We start from the raw sequence: 21,574 nt of genomic DNA, 5'->3' as shown, positions 1-21,574 counted from the left end.
CACACCAATGATTAACTATTGCCACAGAAGAAGTAATTAATTCATTGGCAGCTGTAATTTAAAGCTCTCTTAGGAAAGCACTGTACTGAAGATTCCTAAACTTGTATTCCTAACAGGATGTTACACAGTAAATACTACAAATATTGCAATTCAATTAACTTCTTTACATGTTAATTAGACTTCTTAGAGTAAGAAAGGTTCTCAGACTTAATTTTCTCTGTTTAATGACTTCAAAAGGGAAATTCAAATGCTTTTTCCCATTTACATCTTAAAACTTTCTGCAGGTGACTGTTTCTATACTGACCCCTAACAAATCCTGGTCAGAGTCACTACTTAAAAATTCTGCAAGTATTGAGATCATTACATTTAAATCATAAGCATCATGTTTGTGACAAGGGTCAGACTCTGCTGGAATAGCTTCATACGTGAACCAAAAAATCTACCAAAGAACTGAAAAAAAAAAAAATCATGAAGATCAGATGGTATTTTCCTAAAAATTCTAAAGAAATTGAAGGAAGTTGAAAAAATAAATATACTGTCTAATCTCTAAAGCAGTAGAAATCAGTGTCTTAAAGACTTGTGCATGATTTTGTCTTGGTAAATATTAAATCCTTAAAAAAAAAAAAAAAGATAAAAACTAAAACCACCAAGAACCCCAAAACCTCCTGTTATCCCAAGGTATTTCCAGGCCAGTGGTCACACCAAGCTTGCAGTGTGTGCAGCTGGCCACATCATTCCAGGATGAGTAGCTATAAATTACCAATCCTTGCTAACACATCTGTAAAGGCTCCACAAAAAGCAAAACTGACAATTCATTTCAGGAAAGGGAAGAAAACAAAATCTGAACACAATAAATTTTTTTTTCTTCTGCATATTTTACCCTGAAAACACAGCACTTAGTAGCAAGAGATTATGACAGTACTAATTCAGAATTACAACAAAAAAATTAAAACTTTACATTTATTCAACATGGAAGTTTTAAAGCTCTTAATAAATGCTGAACAAAAGCAGAGAATTCAAGGCAGCCCACAAAACAGGCTGGTGCTGCTCTCACCCTGTGCTCTGCTCCCCAATAACCTGAGGGGAGGGATGCTGCAACCATCCTTTTTTCTCACAAGATCCCTGAAGAACAGATCCCATCTCTTCTTCATCTGCTTCCATTCCAGGCATCCTTGACTGGTCCTAGAGTGCAGCACACACCTGCTCTACCTTGGCCCTGCACAGCAACTCTCTTTCCTTCCCTGCCCCAGCTTTAGAGGAAAAGAAAAACACAGTGCAGCACAAAATGAGAATGCAAGGCCCAGCAAGCACCAACACTTTGGTTTTCCAACTGTACTGAACAGAAGCATCACCACAGCACCCTTATCCTAGGCTAGACATGAAGATAGAGAGCTGCAAAACACCATAGATACTTCAAAATCTCAATAATGGGAGGAAACATATACCAACAGCCTGAGGCAGCAGAATCATATAGAAGGGAAAACAGATTTAAAAACATTAAATTAGATGAAAAACCACATACATAACTGTGATGAGAGGGGAAAAAAATTTATTGGTCCTTTAGATTTCCAATGATTACTTGTAATATGTTCAGCGAATTCGTTCAAATATTACATACAAAGGATTTCCTTGCCATGTTAGAACTAGCTTAACATTCAGTGGAAATGTAAGGAATAAAAGCAAAAAAGGATAATCTTGAGTTTACTGTGAAATACATGATTTTTTTTCCTATTTCAGCAAAACACCTGTAAAGAACTGGGCTCTGTGCTCAGCACCCACCTTCTGTGAAGGTGACTCTCGCAGATCACAGAAGGCACTTGAACTTCCCGGAGGTCGGGATGCGGGGAAGAAGAGGGATAATGATGCGCTCCTTTTTTACTAAGTGCAATCCTAGTATAAATCCAAGCAGCCACAAAGCATTAGGATACAAAACCTCAGGCAGACATGCTAATGAAGGGCTGCAAAGCTGGAGTACAACACGTGCCCTGCCTGTCAGTCGTCATCTCCACCACAGAGGAGCAGCAGTGCTTTCCTGTAGTCCCCGGACGTGTCCTTCTGTCAAGGCAGCACAGCAGCACCCTGAGTCACCACAGCAGCTGCTAAGGAGGGCCCTAGCCCCTTACACATTCATCCCACCCACAGGAAATCCATACGGATGACTCTCTGCTCAGGAATGACACAAGGAAATTCTCTGCCTCTCACATGCTGGCTTTATTTACACAGACAGACTGCCAGAGACAAAAAACCTCCAAAAGCTTTACTAGAAAACAGAGCTACCCCATTGTACATTTGATGCATTTGTCCCCAGGGGAAAGTCCAAAGGAGAAGCTCAAAGCAGCACCAAAAGCAACACGTGGGCAAAGTGCACCTGTCACTGCCTAGGAAGGTGCCAGCTCTGCTCCCTGTAATCAATGAGAAGCTCTGATACAAAATCCATATGGGCCTGACAGGCAGTGCCAAAAAGCAACTCCACCCAGACTAGTTAAGGAGCATAATGTCAGGAATGACAGTAGAAAAATCATAAAAAGCAGGACTTTCAAAATAAAACAGGAGGGGAAAAAAAAGCCTTTTGGCTTAACTTTGCAGTAACAGCTGGCTGCAGATTCCTTGCTGGCTCCTTCTCTTCCTGCTCCCTCCCATCCACTCAAAGGAAATTATGACTCAGAGTGGTTCCACAGTGAAACTCTTTCCACTTGGAAATGTAGCAAAGGGTTCCATACCACAACCCAAGATCTAAACTTCAACCTCATGATAATTCAGACTCCCAGCCACAGTGTTATTCCTCTGGAGCCAGCACCCTCTCTGAAGCACTGCACAATAGGGAACTCAGACAAGAACAAGGAAATGATGCAGTAGCTAAAAATGGTGTATGAGTAATTGTAATTTCAGAAAATTACATCATCTGCCCTAGTGAACACTAGAAAGAAATCTTTTTCCATAGGAAGTGTCCCCCACTTAAACAATGCCATGTCAAACTGCAGAGGAACTCATCAAGCTCAGAGCCCAGGTCACCTAGCTCTACCCGCATCCACCCTCTGCCAAGAAAAACAACAGTGAAAACAGTGACATCTCAATGACCCCTGTGTTCCCTGAGAACAGAACAGAAATTTTACCTGAATCATTTGATACAAGGATTTAGCAAAATTCTTTCTGAATTCTCGTCTAATATCCAGCAGATCGATTTCACTTCTTGAAACCAGGACTCTGATCAGGGTGTCATCATCAGTGCCAGCCCCCTAAAGAGAAAAGATCACATAACATTCAAATATGAATTTGTTCTGGACAGATGCTGCAACAAAACATAAAACACAAAAAGCTATGGTACAACATGAAAGCAACAAGTGGCATCTCAAACCACTCCTGCATTACAGATCAGCTCCAAAACAGAATACTTGGGACAGTACTACAGGACACTCACACCAAAATGTGGAGAACACAGGGCTGACCATGCAGGGTGTTCTAATCCCTGGACCTCTATAAAGTGTCAAATGCTCAGGCCTCTTATTTCATGTTTCACCTCAAGCTTTGACTGTGAATGCCCACATAAATTTAAAAGAACCCCGTTCCAAGCTTTCACAGCAGCACAGCTGCTCACCACAACCAGAATTGCGTGTGCAGTGCACCCTGAGGCTGCAGAGCTGCAGGCAGTTCTGGAACTGGGAACCTCAATCCCAGCAATGACCAGAACAAAGGAACACCATACAGCAGGACACAGGCGGAACAACTCATCCCATGAACTCTCCAGCTGTTTATTATGGGGGCAAATGTCACAAACCTTTTCCAACCACATAAACATGCCCCACTCTGTTCATCATCTTCAGTGCTTGAAATATTTCACATTCCTGTGCAGAGCAAGGCCCTGGTCCCTCTGCTCAGACAAGGCAGACTCCACACAAGCGCTGAAGCCATAGAAACTTTCACATGCTGACCTGTGGATGCACCTCAGGGAAGGACTTGGCAGAGCCCCCATGGTCATCTTCAGCCTAACGTCCAGGGCCACTCAATCCTTCTGGGGGCAATATTCTTGGATTACACCTAGAAATGCCCTAAAGCTGCTCAAAAGTTATGCCATGAGTCTGGTGGTTTCTGAGGAATAAAAGCCAAGCTCTGCCCCATCTAATCATGAAAGCAAACTCTGCTCAGTGCAGAACCTTGTCATGCCAAACTGATAAATTAGAAGTACAAACTCCTCTGTCAAAGTGATAATTGACAAAAAGCTTTCTTATCTGAAGTGTTTACTGATTTTTGTTTATATTTAAAAAAAGATAATTTTGGGGATCTCACCAGCACACACTGGTCAGGCTCCTCATAACAGAAATGTGTAAGAATCTAAAGCCTACAGGAAGATTTCATTCTTTAAAAAATAAAAATTATTAATTAAGAAAACAGTAATCCTCCTCAGACAGCTCAGCCTACTGGTACAATATTTTGTGTTTTTCACCTGAACCTTATTCTGCAATGGTATCTATGAAAGCAGTAAAGGACTTTTTAAAATTAAGTTATCATTGTGTGTCTCATCACTAACTCTCAAACTGTCACCTCATCTTCTGACAAACATACATCAGGGCCCTCCAGCAAGGGGAAGGGAAGAATTCCTCAGGGAAGCTGGTAACTTGCCTGAAAACAACAAACTACTTGCCTCTGGGTTTAACTAGTATTACTCACTGGGAGTTAAAAATTACAGCTTTCCCTGCTTATCTCTTCCCATCCAAGAGAAGGTGAAGCCAACAGAAACATGGATGCATTAGTGCAATTCCCATGTGTAATCTTTTGCAGCTGTTTAAGCCTTTCCTTTTCTCTGCTGAGTTTCTTTTACTTCTCAAAACAGGATGGATAGTAACCAAAATGTATTTCAAAGGCACCTAATGCCCTCAGTCTGGAAATACTCACGTCCAAATCAAAGAGCACTAATTTGCACAATTTACAATCCTTTCCTTTCTCAATACATCCACCACCTAAAGACACTGGAGTTTAATCAGCTGGAAATGCCCAGTGGATCTTGCCAGACATTCTCCAGTGTAGCAACACCAGATTAAAAAACAGCTGATGAGACTAAAAGGTCTAGGGTCTGAGAAACTCATGATGAACTCCAAGGAAACTATGAATTAATTGCATCCTCTCCCAGACCTGCATTCCCTGAACCTTTTACAGGTGATCTTGTATTCTGTCAGCATTTACAGTGGTGGAAAAATTAAGAACAAGCTAAAGGGAGAGGAATTGTAGCTGGAGGAGATGGAAAGTGACCTAGGGAAAACATTTACATACCTTCATGGAATAATACAGGGTCTCAGCAAAGTAGGCAGGCACACTTCGGATGCATTTCACTGCAGAAAGCCAAATGATTGAATTATTGACTGCTGTTAAATACAGGGCCATCTTTGATTGCCAAGACAAGGTGTGTCGTACTGGGTTATTCTCTCCCATGGTGTCACTTGGTCTGTTCCTCTATTACAACTCTTTGGGTTCTGGGATTTGGAACAAACATATATTTCTGATAGCAGAGAGACTTTACTAGTCAAACTCTATAACACTGTCCTAGATAAGCTGCCAGGAATAGAAGTGAAGGCAGAGTTGTGTCTCACCTCTGGCAGAGGTGCACATTACCAAACAGAATGCAGTTAACCACCTCTTCTTTAGATATAGAAGTAGATCCCAGGTGATTAATTACCTTCCTAAAGGAACCCTGTTTTCATGCCAATCCCTGTGACAACTGCAATTTTAGGAGGCCTGGGAGTAAGCAAAGGCAGCCTAGTGCTAAACATGTTATGACTCAATTACCCACTGCCAGAAGCAGCTTCTCCAAATCACCAGAGGTCTCCCGGTCAATGGTCTCTTCGATCTGGAAGCCAGAAATGGTCATGTACTTGTCAAACACTGCAAAACAAAGGGTGCTCAGTCAGTGAACAGCCAACATTCCTGCCAGTGCCCCTCGGTTCAGGGCAATGCCACCTGTGTGTCATTATCCATTGTTTCAGGGTTACTACTACTCCCTGTCCTGTTCTGAGCACGGATTTCCCCTCAGATGCCCCTATACAACCAACCCCTCCCTGCACCTGGAAGGGACAGCCCCATGCAATATTCCCAATGGCCTAAACAGATCAGTAATACAGACCTATGGATGGGCAAGGAGCAGGGGGGAAAAGGTATTGTGCCTCAATTATCACTCATAAAACAGGCACCTCGATGTGGGCTGAGCTTTTCTAGGCTGGATTTCAGGCAGAAGTTTTCAGGCTCTCACACTACCTACCCCTCCTCAAGTGGGAAACGCTGCGGGTTCCCAAGATAGTGATGAACTTTTCTTCATCCGTTCCCCATTTCAGCTCCCCAGCTCTGAACAAAACCTGTTATGAATTCAAGAGATCAAAACATCAGCATTTGTTTTGTGTCCATGCATCCTGTTGAAAAGCTCTATTTGTCTCACTCTAAGGAGCATTACATTTACTCACTAGCTATAGCTGCAGGGGAAAAAAAATGAGCTAAACTTCCAAGTACTGAACTCATCTCAGAAATAAATGAAAAAATCTGAAATGGACTGTGAAGGCATTTCCATGAGCAATGCAGCTTCAGGCCCTGAAACTGCATAGTCCTCTTCATAAGCCTGAAGTTTCCTGAAACTGTGATAATACAGAAGATGAAATCTATTCACAGTACTGCCTTTTCTGCCCTTTTTTCTCCTTTCCTTTTTCAAACAGAGCAGCAAAATTTTGGTGTATGATGGTTCTTTAGAAGCAGAACCCTGCCAACTTGGCTCAGGAGGAAGTTGTCCAAGAAGGAGGGAAAGGTGGATCTAGCTCTCAGAAACAGGATTTGTGGGCTGATAAATTCTTAGTTGTTTGAAATCAGATTTTAATCATAGTTTTAGCACATTTCATGGCTTTTCAGGCTAGTCTGTCTTTGATGCAGACAAAGATCTGGGTGCATTTTCAGCATTAGGAAAGTAAAGCACTTCAAAAAGTTGGAATGAGCAAGTGCCAGGAGAAAATGAGAAAGAAAAAGAAATTTGGAAAACGAAACAATTTTTTTTTTCCTGACAGCTGGAAAACTTTGCTGTTTTCCCAATTGTGTGACATTCTACGGAGAAAGGCTGTACATGTGCTACTAAGGTTGTAGTACATATATACTCTTTTAAATATTATTGGTAGAGAATAAAAAAAGATGGAGAGGAAAAAGGTCTCAAGGCAATCACTGCAAGAATATTTATTACAAATAACATATGCTAAGCCCTCCAAATGAATACCAGCACTCTCCATCCAGGAGCAAATGAGAAGTCCCAGTACAGCATTTAGAAATACCAGCAGAAGATTGATTTATAACTAGAAGCTGTAAATAGAACTTTATGTCAGTTTTCAGTTTTTACCTGCCTTGCCACTTGGCAATACACAAGATGTACCTCAAGTATGTAACTTTAAAGAAGTGATATTCACAAAATCTTTTCCAAAAAGTCAGACTTTCTCCTTCAGCCATTCTCAGAAAAGTCTCAAAACTGCTTTGAATTAATATTTAGTAATTGTAGACACAAAAAAATTTAAAAATCACCACTGAGCAAAAAGTTTGCCTTCTAACATATCAAGTCCTTTCCAGAATATATGGCTTGAGAAAAACATTGGGAACCTGAAAATGCTCCTACATTTGCACAGTCATGTACCTCAGTTCTGTAGCTGGAAATAGCAATTAGAAAATGACTGAATCTGTTTCAGCTGTGGTGAGTGGTGAATGGAAAGTCCATTGACTCAAGGTCCCAGCCCAAACTAAATGTATGCAGCAAACCACAGAGACTGTTTGGAAAACCAGGACCTTTCCAACAGCTGGGCTTGGTGCCTCCTAAATTTAGCTGCACATTTAAACCCAGTTAAGGAGGCCAAAAGGAACCTATCTACCTACCAGGGCTGATGCTTCCTGGGTTTCCTCAATTACACAGGCCCAGCCAAAGGTGAGACTGAAAATTTCATGGAACAGTCTAGCTCACAATTCAAACGTTTGCCCCTCTAATTCTCCAGCTCTAATAGTCACAGGAAATTAACAGCAGAACAATAATGCTTTCTCAATTTAAGTGACAAAGGATCGGCCTGTGACAGTAAAATACATTTTGCCAGTCTGTCTCTCCATCTTGCTGTGCTATGAGGAGAATGTTATATTGATGTGATATTCTGTGTTTACTCCATGTCACCTTGAGCAATCCCTGTATCTCTTTCATCTCAACAGACAATTTACGAGGGAAAACTGTCTCATGCAGAGTTGTCTGAAATAACTGGGAAGAAACCTGTATTAAGTGAGTTGTAATCAAATTGCTGAAATATTGACTGTCACTCCAACAAAGCAAATGGCACCCATGAAGAGACTGACAAGGACACCACTTAACTGCTGGCATTCCTTTCCATCCAGAGCACAGGGTTAGGGAGCAGTCATGGACAAGGGATTTAATTCAGAGAGAAGTTCAAGTCAGGTACTAAGAAATGGATGGTTAACTTCTTTAGTTTTCCAGCAGTGGGCCCCTCAGCATCACCAAGTGTCAGCCTCTCTTCCAATGGTCTACTCAACTGGTTCATTCACGCCCTTCATCAAGTAACAAGCAAAACTGAAATGTGGAAGTGCCAAAAATTTTGATCCCAGTATTTCAGGTTTTGACACTTCTTTTGTCCAGGACATACAAAAGCACAGAGAAATATTAAAAAGCCACATAGAACCTTAACTATCACTCTTTCACATTTGAATTCTAGCTGTGTACAAACTGTGAGATAACTTGTAGAAATACCCCAAACCCTAAGTCAGTCACCAACCTGAGCATCCTGCTCAACAAGAGCCTCATCAACTCCAACATCAGGATCTCTGTTTGCCTAAACAGAAATTCAGAAGTTGTTAAACTGAAGAACTAGAAAGTAAGTCAAAAAGCATTTATCTGTTATATTGAGACTGTAAGTTACTGTGAGAAGTCACTCCCTAATGCATCTTCTGCAAAACCACCTTGTTTTTCCTTTTTCCTTGCATGTATCTATGAAATAAGTGTCCTCTTCCCATTTTGCCCTCAAAACCCCACGTAGTAGCATCTGCAACCACGGGCACCACACAAGGTTTTTGCTTCAGTGATATGGAAATGACTCAGAAGAGAGGCCAAGGCTGAACCTTCCTTCAGAGGAAGTGACGCAGCTCCAGAGCCAATCCTGCCTGGCACTGGGCCCATCCAGAACCCAGCTTAGTAAGCAGAAAGTGTTAAGTGCACCTGGAAGCAAAAGTCATCACTCAACAGGACACTGACCTGCAGCAGCACCACCAGCAGCCTCTGGAAATGGCCTGATGTTTCTCCTGTGATCTTATCCTCCAGGTCAGCTTCATACTCTGCAAAAGAGCAACATACACTCATCACCCTACAGGCTCCCTCGCTATTTTGGAGGGAAAGCAAGGAAAGGTAAAAAGTTCATTTGACTCATAATTTGTAGAATCTTTTATCAGAAACATCTTTAACAGTCAGGACATATTCTGCTTTCACTTATAACACAACACTAACAGGAAAACACAGCACCTCACACCTCGTGTCAGGAACAGATTACTGTATTTTGATACACAGGTGACATGCATGGGTTCAGCTCCTTAAGGAACTAAAGAGGATACAGACATGAAGTCATGCTAAAATATGGCAGGCTCACTGTACAAAAACTGTGAGCCCAGAAAAGTCTGCTACTAATAAATTTTGCCCCTGGAGACTCTGTGTTTGGGCTCAAAATTTGTTAAAATGTGAGAACTTCTTGTGCAGCAGGAATCTGCATAGAGCTAAAAGAAATCTGTTGAATTAAATATTCCCCTGAAAAATAACCCCACAATCACAGGGTAAAAACATCTACTCCTGTGGACAGCCAAAAGCTGCACATGCTTCAGCATAAGTGTACTTAAAAACAACAAAAAGAAAAAAGAAAAAAAAATTGCTTCTGTTTTTTTATGTGGTATCAGTTTTCTTATTTCGAATTACTGAAAATTACCTTTCAGTCCAAGGGATGAAAATAACAGGTGGAGAAAAGAAATCCTTTTGAAAGAATTCTAACTATAAAGCAGAAAGCACCACAACCAAGTCATAACCCTGAAATAAAAAACTATTTACAATTCAAAATCTAGTTCCTTTCAACACAAAGTCTTGAAACACAGCAGAAAGAATTCCTTCCCTCTTATTGCACACAGTCATCAGTTCAGAGATAAGCCCTATCTGAAAGATGATCAAAAATCAAATTAAAGGAATTGAACAGAGATTCTTATTTTATACAGAAAATTACCTTGCTGATAAACCTGTTTAATATTCTGCACTTCTGCAGATGTTCTGGAGGCAAGAATTTCAGTCAACACCTTCTCATTGGTTCCTGCTCCCTGCAGGGGTACAAGTATCAATCAGTTGATGGAATAACAAATGGAAAACAATTCCCTTTGACAATCAAAACCAAGCATTAATCCATACATTTGGATCAAATAAAAAAAAAATCTGGTTTACTGTGAGGGTTTTGAAGATAATTTCTCCCAGTTCTGCCTTGACTGTTTTCAAAACCAACCCAACAATTTATAAAAGCCCAGTGCTGTAGGATACAGATGAGCCCTTCCATGCCCAAGCACAGCCAGGGGTGCCTCAGCTCTTTGCTATTACAATCAAGAACACCAAGAGAAGTGAATGGAGTAAGTTTGCATCTTAGCTCTAAATCATACAGTATCTGTCACCAGCCAGGACACAGAGCCACCCAGCACAGACCTGCACCTTGCTGTGGATTGTGCTGTTAAACAAACTCCTTCTGCCACTGCAAACACACTTTTCAACACAATTGCTAACCCAGATAGTTCCAGCAGTTCTGCAGTTCTTAACGACAGCAGAAACAACAGCCACTCTCACTTTTACAAGGATAAAACTTACAAAAGCCAGGCAATATCTTGTTTCCACTAGTCTAAGCCTACTTTGTTTGCAAGAATAATCCACTGCTCTTCACACATACAAAGGAGTCATTTCACAAAAGCAACACTGAAATGCAATACTGAGTATTTTTTTCTTCAGCATCCTTATTTACAAGCTTTCCTGTAAGGAAAACACTGAATACTAAACACAGACAAAGATATGCAACTGCACTCTCCAGAATACAAGCCTGCCAGGTTACAGGCAATCATTTCCAAAATGGAGATTGTTTCACGAATGTGCCTACTCAACAAGGGAGGCAAGCACAGTTAAACTCACTGTAATCCAAACAGCAGCAGTGAAAATTGATGGGACAACCTTCAGCACAGAGTTAGTGCTCTGGGCTGAGTTATCTTGCACTCAAGTCCCTGCCATCACATCTGCTTTATTGTTACCCCCTCCTTGGCTGAACTGCAGCCAGGACTGACATCTTTTCCTGTGCAGAAACATTCTCTGAAATTCTACAGTCTCTCTCTAAAGGTGTAATACCTTTTTTTCTTTGTAAGTGACAAGCACAAAACCACTCTTGTTTCACTATCTCTACTTTACCTCCTACACTCATGTCCTGTCATTTCCCTGTCAACCTTTGACTCCTAAATCAGTAAGAGGAGCTTGGGAATACAATTTATTTTTTTTTAATTAATCAACAAGGCCTTTATCAGTTTCTCTGTCAGATACCATCTTCCCTTCCCCCAGTGCACATAAAGGCATTACAGAAAACCTCCAGGAACAAAGTTTCTGTCTGAGGGACTATTTGCTGGGTCACAGGTGAATGAGCACATGCTTGCACAGTTGACTAAAGCCCATATATTAACTAGCTGCTCATCCAGGATCTTGGGAGTTTACATGAAGTGTCATTCCACAAAGCACTACCTCACACTAGAGTCAAGTTCAGTGTCGTCTCTTTCGATCAATACTGTAAATAGTCCAGGGATGTCAAATTCCTGAAATTCCACAGGTGTGACAGAGGCAGAAAAAAAGAGCACATGGAAGAGACCCTGAAATTCCTACACATCCACATGGTAAACTGTTTGTTCACCTGGTCTGCCCAGAAAGGCACTAAATGCATTCACTAAAGAGAAAATATAGAAGGGTAACACCAACAGTTATTCCTTCTGTGTTACTTGAGGCAATTTTTAGAGCACATTCAAAACTACAGACAATACCTGCTCATAATTTTGGGGGACACCAGTTTACACAAGCTCATCAATTTTGGACTTGCATTGCAGTCCATTAGGGCAAAATACTCTGTTTCTTCTTGACTGTTATTTAAGCTACAAAGAGCTCCACACTTCCTTTAAATGCTCTGAACTAATTTTCATACAGCTGTATAGCTATAAAACCTTGTCTGCTCACAGCAGAAAAATTCAGAGCCCACTGTTCCTCAGCACTACACTTGAACAGCAAAAAGAATGTGAAAGCAACATGCACATCTACTTGTGGTATTTAAACCAGCAGGAACAATTCTTATGCTGTGTAGATTTCTAAACTGCCTCTGAGTTATTAGGATGAAAAAAACAAGGCAAAACCATGACTTTGGCAGGTGTTAACACAACTTTGCTAATTTTTTTTTAATATTAACCAAAAGTACCAATCATTTCATGTAACACATTAACTCCTCTTACCTTGATGGCATGCTTCAGTGCATGAGCATCAAAAATATATGCTGGTCTCATCAGAGACACCATCAAGGTTTCAAACTTGCCAGTAAGTTCTGATTTCAGGTCATCCACGAGATCCTAGTGCAGAACAGACAGGGCTGTGATGAACAAGGATTAAGCATTTTAAAAGGGATGCACATGATCTGCAAGCTGAAAGACTGGAGAAACAGCAAAAAACATAAGGGACACCTCTTTTTGTTTTCATTGGTACCTCAGCTGAAACAAATAAGACAGGAGAAAAGGATAAACAGGCATTTGGAAAACCTGAAACACACTGTGATTTTTTTATTTTTTTTTTAGAATAAGGCAGGGTGGAGGACAGGAGGAGACAAAAGCAAAACTAGGTTTTCTTGCAAGGAACGTTTTACAGGGAATATGGTGAATGTGCCTTGTATTTTAAAGTAATCATTGTAAGCCAGAACCAGCTCATTTCCAGAAGTATTTCTATTTGCTCTTACCCTGCCAAATAAGGTTTTAAAGGCAGAAGCTATTTCTTGACGCTGAGCATTGTTTCTGGTGGTGAGGACCGTCAGCACGGTTTCTTCATCAGTCCCTGAATTTAGAAAGAACAAGGAGTTACAAACACACTCTGAAAAACAAACTGCAGTGGCACAGACTCAAAAGGCAGTGAAAGACACTTTGACAACAGCCTGCTGGCAAACAGCAGAAGCATTTAAAACAATAAATGTCACCGTGCCACAAGCTGAGCCACCAAGTTTGGTGCAAAAACATGACTGGAGGACTTAATATTTTGTTTGTTCTCCATCAGTGCTCTGATCCAGACTCTGCTCCAAGCACTAGCTGTAACATTTAGTCACAGTCTGCATTCCACAGAAAGGCCTTCCCTTTGGGCTCACCAACAAACTGCCAACTCCGAGCAAAACTCAGTCCAGCAATCCCAAACACCCAAGAGGACAGCAGAATGGAGCTATTATCCACTTTATAGACAAAGCTTGTAGGGTAGGTCCTCCCAGCACAGCATCTTCCCAGCCCTACTGAGTTTGCCTGTAGGCTGAGGTGTATCATAGGTCACTCCTTCCCTTCTTTCTGCTTCCTTCCATAGGTGGCTTCAGAGAAACCAGCAAATGGGAGTTTGGTCTCCTAGGGAAGTTTTGAGGCAGGAAGCTACAGTGTGGGTTTACAGACCACTTCTTAGTCTGCATTCACACTGTGTGCTCACATTCCTTGTCCCAGTAAGTGCACTGTGCTCACACACTTCCAGCCTGAGGAAGCTGCTGTGGATTTTCCGTGCAGATTTCCTACCATGCTGCTGTACTTCTCCACAGCTGTCCCTGTAAATCCAGGGCTACTGCGCTGTAAAACTTTTGTGTGCCCAGAACAGCATATGGAGCATCCATTTCTTAATGGGGAATGTGTGAACTCCTTTTCTTCCTCATGCTAATCCAACAATAAATACCCTTGAGATCTGTGCAGTCACAACCAGGACACGCCCAGACCAGTGCAGTCCTGGGGCTGTCGTTCCATGGCTTGTACACACACGCCCTACACTCATCTACTGAGACAAAAAAGTAGATCACAAAGGATGTTCGCAAAGGAGGAAGAGCCTTTTCTTTCTTGTAAAAAAAAAATTATCCTTACCCATTCCCTTCATGGCCTTACGAAGGGCTTCTGCATCAGCTCTGGCATCAAAAGGAGTGAAGGCTGTCACGGTGCCTCTCGTGTACTGGGGGGGAAAAGGGGAGAGGGAAAAAGCCATGAAATAGAGTATTGCATCTTTCAGTTCATACATAGCTCAGGCTAAATTTGAATTCATGATCTAAAAGCTGACTATATTTTTCCTGCAATTATCTGGCTAAAGAGCAGTCTGTGGGTGTTTAAACACAGCTCACTTCAGAACGACTACTACAGTTTTCCTTAGCAGTGCACCAGCTAAATTTGGGTATATTTACGTATCAGTTCTGCAAACTGCTGGAACCTGAATGCAGGGAAATGACTAAGAATTTATCATTTGCTAAAGTAATTTGAAAAATTAATTGCACAAATCATGTAATGCTAGGCAAATGGCATAAAGACACATCTGGAAATAAGAACTTCTCCTCAAGAAAACCCTACTGGAACTCTCAAGTAGTATCACACTGATTTTTTCCATCACCTGTAAATGAGACCCACTGAAGTGTACAATGGCCTTCAATTTTTCATCACAGTGCTTTTGACATGAGCAACTTCTTAAAAAGTGATTCAGCTACATTAGCATACAGCTAAAAAAATAACAGTTCAAACATAAGGATAAGAGATCAGCTTGTCCAAACATAAAAATAATTCCACTTGGTTTCCACGGAACATGGCTCTTGAGGGAATTTCTCTTTGGATTAAACACAAAAGGACATTCATGACCCTTATGGAAAAGTTTTGCCTTTTATTTAAACAGGATAGTTCAAGAACCTATATGTATTTAGCACAGTAGTTAATTTATTAACTATGGAAGTGGCCAAAAGGGGAAACAGCTGGGTTTGGGGAATAGGAAGGTGTTCCAACAGCTGAAGAGGGAAAATTTCCTGTAAGCACTGCCATAAGAATGCAGCAATCAGTACAGGCAGGGCATTTTTCCACTCTCAAGAAAGCACACAATAGCAAGTGCCAAGACACCTACTGACCCTGGCACCAGATTACTCCAGAGGCAGCACAGCCATCTGGCCTTCCCTGGAGTCAGGAATTTCAGCCACTCCATACTTCACTCCACTCCAGTCAATGCTGTCATCAGAGACAGGTCAGCCAGAAGGACAGGGAGAAAAGAGCACTAACCAGAAACTGCCTCAGGGCTCCCGTGTGCTCCTGCCAGCAGAGATTCCCCAAGGCTCCCCCTGCAGCAGCAGCCAGGAGTCAGGCTCATTTCTCTCATTTTCTGACAGATCAGAAAAAAAGCTTCATGGTGTTTAATGGCAACAACAAATTTCTTTTTAGGAGATGGTTTCCAACAGCCAGAATAACTCAGGTGTAACAATACCACTGGAACACTCTGCTTGTCCCATTATAAGCAATTTTTTAGGTAGTACTTTGAATGTATTTATTATCATCTTCCTACCTAATTCCAAAGGCTACCATGAAAAAATATCAAGTATTTGGGACTCACTTTTATGAACTGAATTTAATCTGGTAAAACAGATAAAGACTGAAAAGCCTTTCCCTCCTCCTCTCTTACAACCACTCCAGCCAGAGTGGGATTATTTATTTTATTTTTGTTCCATATCAGCTTAACATAAATAATATTACAGAAGTACTACAATTCTCCTTTGGAAATGACCAATGTCAACAAATCTCAGAGGAAGCAGATATTCATCTTTTTGCTTTCTTTTGCTTATCATGTTATAAACAAGTGGAATTCCCCTTCACAATTCATAAGTCTTGTGACAGCATTCCTGTGTGGCTCTTTTAGACAAATTATGTGTGAACACTAAATGCCAGATGAAATCTCTCTCTGCATCCCTTCTCATTCTTTTTAAGTGACAGGTATCCTTCAAAACCCTCTTTTCCAAAGCACTGCATAGAAAGCCTGAACATGCACTAAACCTGATGAACAGCTCCTGAAAATCTGGTGCAGCTGAAGCCTAAAAGACTTTCCTTGATGTCTGAGCACCGTTTGCATTCCAGGCATTCCCTTGTGGCAGCAGCACCCAGTGGATTTTGGCTCCCCACCTGCCACAACCACCCTCTGTCAGAACTTGAGCACCTGCCTTTGGGAGCCACATGTGGGCAGGTGTGACACTCCCAGTCTGGCCCCATACTGGGGAAAGGGTGAAGCCATCCCTAACTTCCACATCAGAACCCTACTCAATCCAACCCAAGTGCTTTTTAGAGCACTGCAGTGTGGCCTGACAATCGGGTTACAGGCAGGGAACACTCAGGCACACCGTGTTCCACAACCAGAAATCCATCTAAAACACTCCACTATTCACAAGTGCCCTTTTAGTTATTCCAGTTCAGATTCCTCATTTGTGAAATACACGGACAAGAGCAGAAGGCTCTGCAGCAGTAAGATACTCAGTCCATGGAGGGAAGAGTTGTCTCCTTCCCAGACATGACATATTTTGGCCACATAAAGAGGGGGCAGCACCTCTTCTGAGCCACCATTACAGCCTGACCCAAACTTGCTGTCGCAGCAAATCTGAAACAGGAGCTGTGAATCAGAGAAACTTCATTATTTATTTGCCTCCATGAAAAGATATCTTATCTTTAGTATCACCAGAAACATTCCTTGCTGTTTAAGTAAGCAGATACACAATAACACTACAGCCTCATAGGTACTTTTTTCTTTGGATAGTAAGCTCCCCACCCAGTAGCAGCCAAAGGACATCAATGAAAAAGACAAATAGTGTTCCATATAAATCCTTTTGTAATCTGGAGTTATTCTTTACTTATTCCCCACACCTTACATCAGGCAGTAAAAAATATAAAGAGAAGCACAACACAAAAAAACCTCAACACAAAGTGTATCAAAGGATTGTAAATCTCCAAACCTACACACATTCTTTTCTGTCTACGTTTCCCAATACAGTGATTGTTGTTTAAGGATTCATTGTGTAGTGCAAGTGAAATTTGTGATTACACACTTGAAATAAACAGCAGCTTTCATTTTCTCCAGACACTTTCCTATGAGACCAGTGAAGTTCCTAGAAACACAAAATTAGTATGAAAAGGCAGAAAAAAAAAAAAAAAAAAAAAAAAAAAAAAAAAAAAAAAGGAAAAAAATTAAAAATACTACAAAGCAAGAGGTAATAATTGCTTTAAAATTTGTGCCCCTCCAAATGAGGAAATTCACATTCTTTGGTATTTCTGTCGAATTCTATGCTAGCAAAGGTTTCCAGAAGGAGAAGATAAAACCTCACCAGGTGAAATGTTTATAACCAGCACCCCAAAGTGAATGTCTCCCAAGAGACAATTCAGCACCACAAATTAATACATATCCTGGCAACAGTAACAATAGCCACTTAAATAGCCACTTAACAAGGTTCCTTTTCATTTTCCTCACCAAGTCACAAAATATTTCCCGTTCACAAGGCCGAGTTTAGCCACTGTTAAATGCAGAGCATTGATATCAGCAAACAACAGACTGTACTTGAACTGATTGAGACTCCTTCCCCACTACCATGGCTCTGTACCACCTACAGCAACTTCTTCTCAGAGTTCCACAGATGAAGAGCCACTCCCTTTCTCTGCAGCAACAGAAGCAGTGTCTCAAAAATTGCTGCTGGAAAACCTAGTATTTAGTGCAGAGAAGGTGCTGTGAGACCTTTTTTAGGGTTTTTTTTTTAAGCAGCCATTTGTTTACAAGACAGCAGAGGAAAACTGTGGAGTGGAAAGATTGGAAATGGAGAATATTTACCAGCAAAGAAAGAAGGTATGCTATTTCCAGCAGACAGAGGAGAGCCCAGAAGGTCATGTGCTAGAATAAATGATAGACTGCTGTAAGGTGTCTTACAGAAGAACCATCTAGCAGATAAACACAACACAGTGTTCACTGCTGACCTGAAAGCCTTCACAGTCATTGAAGCCCACACAGAGATGCCAGTTCAAAACTGTGCTCTAAAACCAACACACTTCCTGACATTTAATGTGCAGTACAGTGCAAATGACATTGTAAATGGATGGATACAGGCACAGAACTGATGCAAATATAAAAAAAAAAAAAAAAAAAAAAAAAAAAAAAAACCTATGGAAAACTATAAAGACGTGTTTAAAACACCTCTTCAAGTTTAACACTGCTTCAGACCCCCTGCTTGCACAGGAGGAGTAAGCTCAAGTCAGCAGACTATACTCACATCTGCCCCACTAAATTTAAACTCTTAAGAAAAAGCAATTACACAACATCTGTGGTGAACTCTGAGTCAGTACACTATGGAGATATCAAATACAAGGGAGGAGGGATGGAAAAAAAAAAAAAAAGGAAGAGAGGGGGTGGGAGAGAAGGAGAAGAGCAAGCAGCAGCCACATAGGAACCAACATAGAGGTATTTCAGAATCCCATCCTCACAAGTAACCTGGACAGAGCCAGAGGGGGCTACTCAGAGCCCAGTTCTGAAGAAATGTTTGTACTTTGGAAGGTGAGACAATCCTCTGGAGCACCATGGAGCTGGCAATACTATCCCTGTGCTCCCAGTCACACGTGCACATTGGCAGAACAGGAACTCCAGATATAGTGCAGAGCAGCCACACCTTCACCAACAGCAAGTGATCCTTTCCCGGCAGTTTACAAACGGGCACACTAAATACTCCCAAAGTTTTAGTCAGGAAAAAAAACTGGGAGTAGCAGACCAGAACAGATCAGTCTACAGCACTTGCTGCTCTGCTTCCAATTTTCTGAGCCAGCAAGCACAGGGCAGCAGTTCCAAGCCTGTTCACAGAGCAGGAGGAGATGGTGCCCTGTGCATTGCTGCAGTAACAAAGACCACTGCACACACAGCTGGGAGAGAAAGAGCAGCTTGTCAGGGCAGCAGTGCTCCCTCAAAGCAAGCAGATAAACACAGGCCTGTGCAGCACATCACAGCATGCTGTAATTTTCCTACAAAATGAATGAACCTTTCTGTTCTGGACAGTGAACACACAAAATTCCTCAGGCCTTTGAGCAAAAAAAAAAAAGGCTTCACAGAACTGGGCAAGGATGGGTATTTTCAGTGACCAAGACACCAAATATAACTTGCCTTCTTCAAGGGTTTTATTCTTCGGTGATGTACCTAGGCTAAATTGAACTCCAGTACACTGTGCTGTGCAGCATTTGTGAACTCTGAAGCTTTAGTTGTACACAAGGAGTTTCTGTTAATTGACAGTCAACATGTTGTGGGCATTTTCTCTCTTACCTCTATTTCATAATGCAGCACACAGAACACACAGCTGTCATAAGAAGTAGAGTTTCTTCTTCAACTTTACTTCTTCTGTTTTCATAAAATGAGCTACGGGCCACAATGCTTTAACACTCCCAGTCTTTTGTGGCTGCCTAACTGCACAGGCAAAGAATACTACTACTTACTGGAAAGCAGTCTTCTGAATGTGGAAATTGGAGAACAAGGTCCCCCTAATAAAAACCCTCTTTGTTCCAATGACTTCAATCTACCACCACCCACCACAAAGAAAAAAAAAATCCCCAAGTGTCACCTTGGGCAGTAGAAAATTTACTGCCTGAAGCCAAGAGTAACTGGTTTGCACTAGCAAAGAATGAAATATTCCTGTTTAGAAGATGAATTCAAGTTTGTCTCTGTGGGACAGACAAGAATATTGTAAATCTCCGTGTTTTAGTAAAATGAAGTTAGCCTTGAGCCTATAATCAATGCTACATATACTGTAATAAAAGTCTTATTGTCCAAGTGTATCACTCTGGCCAGGTGCCCTGCATTGGCATGGGTAAGGGCTCCTGTTCCCCTAACATGCATCCTACAATCCAGGCCTGATATTTAGAGAAAGAAAAACCCCTTTTTTGTCACTCAAAAGAAAACCTCAAAACAAAACACAACTTCAAGAACTTAGAAAAATACTATAAGGAACTTTCTTTCTTTAAAACAAGTTTCCTTTCTTCCTTTTAAAACTAAATCCAGACGTAATATGAGTAAATATTCATTAGGGTATTAAAACACTACTAATCATTCCACTCATTAAGTGCAATTACTCTGACCCTTGTGAAAGCCCTAATAGATCCTGATTGCTTTCACTTCCTACAGCACTACAAACCCCATAAAACCATTACAATCCCTACAACAAAGCCATTAAACTCCTCTTTTACTTTTCAGAGCATATGCATTTGATGCAACTGTAGAAACAAATGCTGGAGCCCGCGGCATTTTCCACGCCTTCAGCCAGGCTCAAACCACAGCAACCAAAGGGCTGCAAAGGAAAAAAATCCCCAAACGAAGAACTGCACGACAGCTCCAAGGCTCCCAGAAAAATTCACGTTAGCTACAGGAAACTGGGAATGGAAATACCGAGCCCCGAGCCTCCGCTAGATCCTGCCACGACGGTGGTTTTTTTTTTTTTTTTTTTCTACTTCCTTTCAGTGGACGGAGCCTCCACCCATACGCAATATAAACACAGGGTACCGAAAACTTGGCCAAATTAGTGGAAACTGGAGGAAAGGGGAAAGGAGAGAGGAGAGAGGAGAGGGGAAAAGAGTTGTGTCTCTCACATGATCCCCGTCCCCCTCCCGTCCGCGTCCGCCCAGGCTTGGGGATGGGCTGGTTTAACACAGCCCGAAAAGAAATCGGTGAGGAGGGCAAGTAAGGAGAGGGATAATACGAGAATGTCCCCAGGAGCGACCGAGCACGGCCCGTGCCCTCCCGGAGCCGCCGCCTTCCTCACCTTCGCCATCTCTGGGATCCTCCGGGTGAGGCCGAGGTCGAGTCTGCAATGAGAGATGTGACAGTGAGAGACATGAAGGGACAGCGCCCGCCCGCCCGCCCGCCCGCCTCGGCTGCCCGTGCCCTCACAGCGAGGCACCCGGACACGCACCGAGCGAGAGGCACGGGGACACACCGAGAGAGACACCGAGCGCAGAAGGAGGAGGGAGGTCCCGCCACTCTTGCCTCACCCGGGGGCCGGGCCAGCCCCACCCCGGTCGGGCAGAGAGCCTCGGCCGCCTCCCGGGGCCGCCTGCAGGGCCGGGCACCGCCGGCCGCGTCCCGGCTTTCCCCTCCATCCCTGGGATGCCCTGCAAGGCCGGCATTAGTGCTTTGTTTATTAGTGTGCCGTGAACCTTTTAAAAGAGACATTACATTTGCCAACAGACGGCCTCCAGCAGGTGCTCAAGCTGTATAAAGAAGTCTGTATAAAGTCTGTTCCCATGGTTCTGAAGGGGATCCTGTGCCAGCACTAAAGGGCAAGTCTGAACTGAATTCGTCAAAAAGCAGACATTTAATTAGCTGACCTAGCTTGGCTTCCAAGGAGGCCAGGTTAGCACAACAAGAAGTGTTGAATGGAATGTCAGGGCTCTAGCTCTCGATTATCAGAAATTGCAAGTATTTCAGGCAATGACACTTGTCACTTCATGTCTTCCA

At 42.1% G+C, this 21,574-nt stretch overlaps 1 protein-coding gene across 2 annotated transcripts; it reads right to left on the bottom strand.

Moving 5' to 3' along the window:
• Window positions 1–1,527: 1,527 nt before the first annotated feature.
• On the bottom strand, window positions 1,528–21,300 carry ANXA5 (annexin A5). Of its 2 annotated transcripts, none has more exons than XM_083862310.1 (13): window positions 21,030–21,300; window positions 20,880–20,922; window positions 14,179–14,263; window positions 13,038–13,132; window positions 12,544–12,657; window positions 10,260–10,350; window positions 9,254–9,333; window positions 8,778–8,834; window positions 6,248–6,341; window positions 5,779–5,874; window positions 5,266–5,324; window positions 3,114–3,236; window positions 1,528–2,055 (listed from the first exon to the last, which is right to left on the bottom strand). In XM_083862310.1, the coding sequence occupies exons 1-13, from the start codon at window positions 21,287–21,289 to the stop codon at window positions 1,993–1,995; spliced, it is 1,260 nt and encodes a 419-aa protein (XP_083718436.1). In that variant the 5' UTR covers window positions 21,290–21,300; the 3' UTR covers window positions 1,528–1,992. The 2 variants fall into 2 exon arrangements, with proteins under 2 accessions (XP_083718436.1, XP_083718437.1); XM_083862311.1 differs by having other exon boundaries at window positions 21,054–21,120.
• Between the last annotated feature and the right edge of the window lie 274 nt (window positions 21,301–21,574).

This window comes from Zosterops lateralis, assembly GCF_965231275.1.
Source record: "Zosterops lateralis genome assembly, chromosome: 5".
In the NCBI taxonomy this organism is placed as follows: domain Eukaryota; kingdom Metazoa; phylum Chordata; class Aves; order Passeriformes; family Zosteropidae; genus Zosterops; species Zosterops lateralis.
This window is presented reverse-complemented; position numbering and strand designations above follow the sequence as displayed.